Raw genomic sequence first — 8,805 nt, 5'->3', positions numbered from 1 at the left:
CAGAGGCTGGGGGAGACCTGGAGATCCCCTGGCTGTGGCTCCTTCCCAGCTCAGGCAGGCACCGTCCCTCGGGGTGGGACAGTGGGCATGGCCAGGTGCCCCCTGCCCTGTGGCCCTGCGTGGAAGGGGCCCCATGACTGCATGGCTGTCTCTTGTTCTTGTGGTGCTGCCACCCTGCTGCCACCTCTGCCCTGCTGGGGCTTGGGGTGACAGCTGGGTCCTGCGGGGGACAAGCCACCAGCGCCAGCCCCACACAGCCTGGCCAAGGGGTCGTGACTTGGACTCGTGCAAGGTGCCAGCAGCTGAGCACCGACCTGTCCCGGGGAGCCCAGCCGTGGCTGTGCCCATGCAGCAGCGGCTGGATTAGCTCACATCAGCCCGGGGACCAACACACTGATTCCGCAAAACACCAAAATAGAAAGTCATTGGAGTGAAATCAGTGTCTTCACCACATCCCCTCTGGCAGAGCGTTAATTAAAATGACTCTCTAGTGCTTTAGATCATCAGGTGTACCTTGTTAACGAGCTTGGAACAGAGAACCAGCTCCACACTGGAGTTGAAGCACTCATGAGTTAACCCTTCCCCACTGCAGGCACAGCCCGGCCTGGTGGCAGTTCCCAGCACATCCAGCCGTGCTGGGGATGCCTCAGCAGCCTTGCAGCGTCCTGCAGCCCGGGTGGGCACGGGACCCTGCCGGGCCCTCTGCAGGGGTGGTGTCACTGCAGCCTCTGCACTGTGCCTGGGATGAGCTCCGGGGCTCTGCCGGGTCCCTCCAGCTGGAAATGCAGCTCCAAACCATCGGCCAGGCACGTCCTGCCATGGTTGTATAAATATGCATTTTTTGGCCTGTAAGAGTGCACTAGTGAGAGCTGAATCTCTTTGAGATGATGGCAATGAAAGGTCATTAAAAATCACTCCCAGCCTTCTCTTACCAGAATCACAGCATGGAAAAACCTTTTTATTCCTGTCAGAGGTTTGCACAATTCCCACGGATGGGCTGCTCTGTGCAGGATGCTGCGCAGAGGTTTTTAGTTTGCAGCTTGTGCAGCTACTCGAGGCCATTTACACCTTCCTGAACATAACGAGGCACTTCCTCAAGCGTGGCTGTTTTACAGTGGAATTCAACCCAAGAATAAATAGCAATGTTATATAATAAACTTACAAAGCAGCCGGTCTAGGAACAGGAGAAATGTTAATGCAGTGCAGTGCAAACACCAGTAGCAGGAGGGTCACATTGGCGACCCTGTCACTGCCGCAGTCCTGTCTGCCTGTTAAAAAGGCAGGATGGAGTTTTCCTATTAAGAAAACCCCAGCCAGCTGAGAGACAATCCAGATTCTCATCTGCTTAGGCTCATGCCAGAGGAACAGTGCCCAAGCCAGGGACAGGACTGGGCAGCCTGGACAGGAGAGTTTGCAGAGTCCTGGGCTGCAGCGAGTCCAGGTGCACTGGGGCTCGCCCTCCTGGGTGCCCGTGGGGCAGAGGTCGCCTCTGGGGGCTGCTCCCGGGGCAGGGCTGGGGCAGCTACACCACAGCATCATGGGGACCTCGGTGATTTTGACACTCTTTGTAATTCAGGGCCTGAGGAGCCCAGGTCAGTCAGTATGAATGTTAGCCAAGGAATGCTCCACACCCCTGGGAGCTGTCAGATTTCCTCCCTGTGCCCTCTGCTCTGCTGGAGACCACGGAGCTCAGCCCCTCTCCCGTGGAGGGGGAGGAAGCCCCTCGCTGTCCTGGCAACTGCACCAGGGACACCCATACTGGCAGATGCTTGTCCCACCTGCGGTGGTGGGTGTAAATTATTTATCACTGTGGTTATAAATTAGAGATGAGCTGTGGCCCCTGTGACTCCTTTTGGATGTGGTCCCTGTTAGTGGATTTCAAACCTTTTCTGCTGCAAGGGGCAATTTTTGGCAAGAGAATTGTGTACTGAACACTCAGCAGTTCCTCTGGGTTCCCTCCCTGCTGCACAGGGAGTGCAATGAATTGCCACTTACCTACTTACCTGCATCTTCTTTTGATTTATCAGCAGAAACAGATGTGATTTTTTTAGTTCACAGGTTTCAGGATGGACCATCAAGGCATTGCACTTTCCCTTGAACCGTTCACTACAGAACCATGCCCAGAATCCTTTTGCAGTCATTTAATAAAATTAAATGCACTTTCCATGTCCTTTCCACACACGGAGCATCCCAAAGCTGCAGTACAGGTGGCGCTGCTTGGCTCATTGCTTCCACTGGCAGGGGAACTCACGGCGGCAGCCCGGGCACTGCGGCCCTGGTGGGAGGGACAGGGCCAGCGGGGCACGAGGACACGTGTGCGGGCACGGGCTCTGTGGCAGTGCCCACCTGCGACAGGTGCGCCCTGCTGAGCCACGCGGCACACACCCACCCAACACGGACCCAGCACCGCACACGCGGGACAGTCACACTAGAGCTTTTGCTCATTTTTTTTTTTAATGTATCACAATGAGCAGGAAACATACGTGATGAAATAGTTCCAAAGGAGTATATTCAATTACCATCTACAGTCAACTCAACTATGACAACAAAGTCTTTTGTGACAAGTTTTTTAAAGTTTTGAAAGTTCCATGTGGTTTGTTTCTGTCAGTCTCATGTATTTTGGTACAGTTCGAGATCAGCATTGTTACAGTAACAAAAAAGCTAACAAGACTACAGTATAGAAAAACACCAAGAACATCATTTTTGGTTTCACTTGCTCTAGTTTTTGTACATTGCAAAGGCTGTTCATAACCCTCTTCACCTCATTTATGCTTTCTGTTCTACCGAAACTCGCCCCCCCCCAAATAAAACCAAAAAAATAGCAAAGTTTTGTTTCACAGTGGGCAGTATCAGCGCCAACCAACCGACCAACCAACAATCAAGCAACCGACCGACTGACCAACCAACCGACCGACCGACCGACCAACCGACCCAACTTCTGCTTCTATTTAAAAGCTTTTATTTATTTTTTAAAGCAAAATATATTTTGGTGAGCGTGCTGGCTGTGTCCACCCACCTTGTCCCCCACCAGCCCCAGGTGGCCCCGCACACCCCTGATGCTTCTCTTTATTCTCAATTGTATGAAACTTTGGCCATCTTCACCACTTAAAAAAGCTTTTTATTAAAAATAAAACAGAAACCCACTTAATGCTAAGTTTGAAGTGTTTTCCTCGTGCCCAGCCCGGCCCTGCCCTGCCGCTTGCTGGAAAGGCCACGCGTGGGCTGGGGGTGGCGCGAGGCTGGCGTGGGGTCCCCGCGCGGCCGCGCTGCAGGAGGAGGAGGAGGAGGAGGAGGAGGAGGCAACCTCGCACGGAAAGAGTCTCTAGAAACATTTAGAAAAAATACAAGGAAATGAATTTATAAAACCTTTTAGTGGGTGGGAAGGAGGAGGGGGAAGGAGGAGAGAGAAATTGCACTATGACCAAGCAATATAATTAAAAAACCGAAACAAAACAAGACATAAGAAAAGGATTTCCAAAAGAGACCTTGCAGAATTGGACAGATAAAGCTTGTGTTAAACTGGGAACTGGCATCACAGAGAGAATCCAAAACAAAACAAAACAAAAAAATTTCTATATGATACAGACAGAGTAACATACAACAGTTAAATGGCAAAAAATATATATATATATATTTCATAGAATTACAAACAAGATAAAATAATGGAAAAAAAAACTGTACAACTTTAGAATTTAAAAAATGTTCATCTCAAACACAGGGAGAAATACAAGAACTTCTGTTAAAGAAAACAGTTTGTTAAAACAGCAAACGCTCCATGGGTACGTGGTTCTGTTTTTGACACCTTATGCTACAGCTGGGTCCCGGGAGGAACATCCGGTGGTTCGCGCTTTAGTATCAACTACTTAAAAAACAATTAAAAAAGGAATTTGCACTGTGCATTAGCCTAGTCAGAAATATGTACAACAGTTCAGGATCTAGTCTTTCGTCAAACTAAAACCAAAACTCCATAAAAATATAAGTGTCCCGCTAGAAACCGAACCCGCGCTCAGACGCTCCAGTCTCTCGGGGACGTGGCGAGCGGCTTCGGCCCGGGGAGGAGCAGCCGAGGCGGCGGGAGGAACCTGCGTTCACAGTCTTCCAAGTTCCCTTTTGAAGCAGGAGGAGGATGATGATGGTGGGCAGAAGGCTCTCGTGCTTTCGGGCAGAGGAAACGTGGCGGAAAGAGGTTGTTTTTGTTGGCATTTGGTTATGGAAGGGAACAGCAAAGTATCTACGTCTCCAAAAATCTACATTTTAGCAGCATAAAGTTTTCCTTTCAAAGTCTGGGCCACTTGAGGTGCATGCGGGCTGGGGGGGCCGGGGGGCTCTGGGCCTCCCTGAGCCTGGCACCCGGTGCTGCCACTGAGAGATCTTGGAAAGAGAAACCTGCCTGGGGTGCACTGGGTGCTCACTAAGAGTTGTCTCTCTGCTTGCAGAAGAAGCACAGATAACAACCTCGGTACGTTTTTTTATTCTTTATTTAAACTTAGACTTGTTTGTTTAAATCAGAAACAAATTCTCAAGTAAAAAGAATCCTTTTTGCTCATTCTGCACCAGTGGTGAAGGGTATGTCTTTGGATTTTATTTAAAGCATGAATTTTCTTTTAGAGAAAAAAATGTAACAAAACCTTTTTTTTTTTTTCAAAAGAAGGAACAGAGTGCAGCCTAATTACACAAACAGAACCGATGCTCAGAGGTCAGGAACAGAGTCTTTGAAGCATTTACAAAATGAGTAAAGGAATAGGGGAAGAAAAAGAGAAGAAAAAAAGAGAAACGGAAAATAAGAATAAAATAAGTGCACAAGGGTAACAGACATAGGTAAATCGCATGTATATGCCTTAAAAAGTTTCAAACCCCCAACAAAAAATATTCTGCAAGGGATCCTACTGACCCCCAAAACCCTTTGAACTTCTTTCTTTAGTTTTTATAAAATAATTATGCAACCACCCTCTAAGAAATGAAGGTAGCGACCATAAGTGGAAGATTACAGGATGGGGACGGGGATAAAGGTACAAAGGGGAGAAAAGCTCAGGCGAGTCGATGGATCGCAATCTATCTGTCTAGGAATGAACAAGACAACATCAAATGAGAAGCCGTCAGCTGGACCATACAAAAGCTAAATGTACACAAAAGGGTTTTTTCTTTTAAATCTACCATACTGCTTCAGTTCATTTCCAATGCAACAATCTACTCAACACCAAAAATGGTCATATCTATCATAAATACAGAAAGTCAGTTGTTTTAAAACTTATTTTTTTAAGCTCCAAGTCCTCAACACTCTTTGTGTGGTTTTTTTTTTTTTTCTGAAAAGTGGGAGTGCTTAACTTTTCCCCTTGGAATTGGCTTCAGCAGAAAAAGCTACCCTTAGAATCCCCGAAAAGCTAAAGCAGTTCACATTGTTTTTCTCTTGAATACTTTCTGCCCATTTTAAATTAACAAAACCCCCCCCCCAAAAACCAAAAAACAACAACAAAAAAAATCCTTTTCTGGAACAAAACCAAACCAAAACAAAACCCCCAAAACAAACGAAAGAAATTATATATATATGTATATATATATATATATATATAAAACAATGATTCTGAAAACAGAACAAAGTGTGAGCGATTGACCTGAGAATAAAAAGACATTACATTTCTTTTTTCTTTTAGCAAGCCATTGGTATCTGAATGCTAAGATAGCAAGAAATTTAAAACTGTCTCCAGGTGGGCTGCTTTCCCATACAGCGCTGCCGGGCTCTGCTGTGCTATCGACGGGGGATCAGACGGGGCAATGTACAGGGGTGCGAGCTCCGCAGGCGCCAGGAGGCAGCACGGCCTTCGTCTCCCAGACCAACAGTACCTTCCAGAGGACAAATGTAACAGATTTTTTTTTCTTTTTTTAAGTTTTATTTTATTAAAAGGAAAGGAAAAAAGAAATGTAAAACCCACCGGCATCGTTATATGGGAAAACAACCCACGCTTTTTCTTTTTTTCTTTTTTCTTTTTTTTTTTTTTTGGTTAGAAGCTTTGGAATTGCAGTTAGTCTATTTTTGAAATTGGTTTGTTATTAACTTTTTTTATTTAAATTCATTTTCATTGTTCATCTTCAAAGCTTACAATCTGAAGGTGTCCATTCCTATGCTAGCTAGACCACTGTCCTTAGGGCAGCCGGGGTCCTGGGGCCCCTCCGCCGGGCTCGCCGGTCCATCTGACTTTTGGCTAAGATCCGTGTCAGACTCCTCCGAATAGTCGTCTGTTGGCATCGAGGGCTGAACCCCTGAGGTGCTGCATGAACTTGAGGTAACCGTTGAAGATGAGGAGAGAGGAGGGAAGGGCGGCGTTGTTGGCGGCCCTGGCGGGGCGCGGGGGGCGGCCGGGGGCCAGGGCTTTCTGGAGGCGTGGGGGGAAGCCGGGGGGGGCCGGGGGGGCGGGGGGCTGTCGTTTGAGTGAGCGGCCGACTGCGAGGTAGATGCGGTGCTGGGGTCGGGGGGGCAGGCAGAGTGAGGTAATAGACTGGGGTGCTCTTTGGCGTTTCTTGCTGCTCTTGTGATTGTTCGATGTTTGTGCGGGGCTGACTCGAGATGCTGACTGAGGGCTTCGTCCCCACACACCGTGCTCTCGCACGCCACGCACTGGTACGAGCCGCTGCCCTGGCCGCTGCCCGTGGGCACGTGAAGCACCATCTCATGCAGGTTCGCCACAGACTGGCCGAAGAAGCAGAGGGACTTCAGGTGGTCGCTGGCCGCCTCCTGGTCGCCGAAGCACGCCTGGCACTTGCGGCAGACCAGCTTGTACTGCACCTTTGGGACGATGAAAGGGTCGCAGAGCGAGTCCGCGCCCTTGCCTTCCGCTTCAGGCTCTTCTTGGGGTTTGGGCAGGAGGGGGGACACCTCGCGGGGTGCGTTCTTCTGCTCTTCTTGCTTGGGGGGTTCTTTGGCAGGGTCTTTGTCCGGGGTGGCAGCCCCCGTGGGGACGGGGGTTTGGCTTCCTTTGGGCTGCTGCGGTTTCTGCTGCTGCTGCTGCTGCTGTTGCTGCTGCTGCTGCTGCTGCTGCTGTTGCTGCTGCTGCTGCTGTCGCTGCTGCTGCTGCAATGCCTCCTGCAGACTCTGCTGGTATTGCTGGTACTGCTGCAGCAGTGAGCCAGGAGACAGCCCCAGCAGCGCCTGTGACAGTGCAGGGCTGTAGGGGAACAGCCCCTCCATCCCATACATGGGCTGCAGGTACCCGCTCTGCAGGGCGCCAGGGATCTGTGGGGCGTAGTAGGGGGAAAAGCCGGGGACGAAGTAAGGAAGGAACTGGCTGGTCAGCAAGGTGGTGGGGTCGGAATTCAGGGCGGCCTGCAGCGCCTGGAGCTGGGCAGGCTCCACCGCGTACTCCATGGTGGGCAGCGGGGCCGCCAGGGTGCCTGCCGGTGCCTCCCCCTTCTCCTTCTTGGGCCCTGGCAGGGTGTCCCCCTTCCCCTTGGGTGCCTTCTCCTTCTCTTTTGCCTTCTCGCTCTCCTTCTCCTTGCGCTGTGCGGGGGGCGGCTGCTGCGGCGGCAGCTGCGGGGTCGTGGCTGGCGGCTGCTGCGGGGCCACGGCCGCCGTGGCCTGGGCTGGGGTGGGTGAGCTCAGCGCGGCCGGGGGCTGCTTATTTGGTAATCCAGAGGTGGGGAGGCCGGGTGAAGGGACGCTTGTGCTGGGCAGGCCCATCAGGTTGGGTTTGGGAGAAGTTAAAGCTGCAAGAGGAAGAGAGAGAGAGGTGAAAAGTCACTTAGTGCTGGGCAGGCAAAAACCATGAGGACGGTGACCCCAGTCCACCCCACAACCTGGAACCTCCACCTCCTCTGTATGAGGGCAGCCGCCAGCCTGAGCTGATGTGTTGCTGCAGCAGCACAGGTCAGAGAGCCCATCCCTGCTGCCACTCCCTCTGGAAAATGGCCCCTGTCCCACCCCACAGGCCCCGCATGGAGGGGACTGCCCCCTCAGCCCCCACTGCCTTGGCTGCACTGCCCAGAGGCACTGACTGTGTGATGGGGACACCCACCAGCACCCAGGGTGCCCAGCACAGCTGTTTTCCTGGCTCCTCTGAAATTCCCAAATGATTAACACTCGTGTCAGCATCTGCTCTAATGGGTCCTTGGGCAAAGGACTCCAGGAGCAGGATGCTGCTACACCAAAGGGTGAGAACGCTCAACACTGCTCATCTTGCAGAAATCTCCACAGATTGGGACGCCCCAGTCATGGCAAGTGGAGACAGAACAGGCTAAACTTAATTTATTTTGTCCTTATTAAGCTGATGTTCATGAATCCACAAACCTTTGAAGCAACTCTTTTCTTCCTTCCCTTCCTCCCTCCCTCCTGTCCATCCATCCTTCCCTCTAATGCCAGGGGCTCTGGATGCTCAGCTTCTGAGCAATTCCAGAGTTTATGTGGTGTTCAGTCATCTCCCCTGGGCGTAAGCATTGTGTTTTGGGTGGAATTAAAAGTGTAGTGATGCTTCCTCATTAAGGAGATAGATTAATGGTGGAATGTGGAGCTTGTCCTTCTTCCCGACAGGAGGAATAGCCACTAACAACCCTGTCCCTGGTGCCAATTTCTGCTCTCAGAGGCTGGGAGCGAGAGGAGTGTGGCTCCTGGAGTCACCTCCATCACTCACGGCTGCTGCAGCTGGCAAATATGCTCCTGAAGAGGAACATTTTGCTTGGCAAGTCCTGTGATGCCATGTGGGAAAAAAACCCCCAAAATAAAGCTCCAATACCCTGCTGGCACAGCCCTGTACATTCCCCAGCTCCTGAGCAGATCCTGCTGTAAAACCCACGAGCAAAACCCGACCAGTCTGTAAC

General features: G+C 50.9%; 1 protein-coding gene across 5 annotated transcripts in view; it reads right to left on the bottom strand.

Annotated features, from left to right (window-relative positions):
- Positions 1-2,551: 2,551 nt before the first annotated feature.
- ZFHX3 (zinc finger homeobox 3) overlaps positions 2,552-8,805 on the bottom strand; it is a 393,056-nt gene continuing 386,802 nt past the window's right edge. For all 5 annotated transcript variants that reach the window (XM_077184852.1, XM_077184853.1, XM_077184851.1 and 2 more), the window contains one exon: positions 2,552-7,698. In XM_077184852.1, coding sequence (XP_077040967.1) covers positions 6,095-7,698 — 1,604 coding nt within the window. In that variant the 3' untranslated portion in view covers positions 2,552-6,094. The remainder of the gene's footprint in view (positions 7,699-8,805) is intronic.

Source organism: Agelaius phoeniceus, chromosome 12 (genome assembly GCF_051311805.1).
Source record: "Agelaius phoeniceus isolate bAgePho1 chromosome 12, bAgePho1.hap1, whole genome shotgun sequence".
NCBI classification, from domain to species: Eukaryota; Metazoa; Chordata; class Aves; order Passeriformes; family Icteridae; genus Agelaius; species Agelaius phoeniceus.
This window is presented reverse-complemented; position numbering and strand designations above follow the sequence as displayed.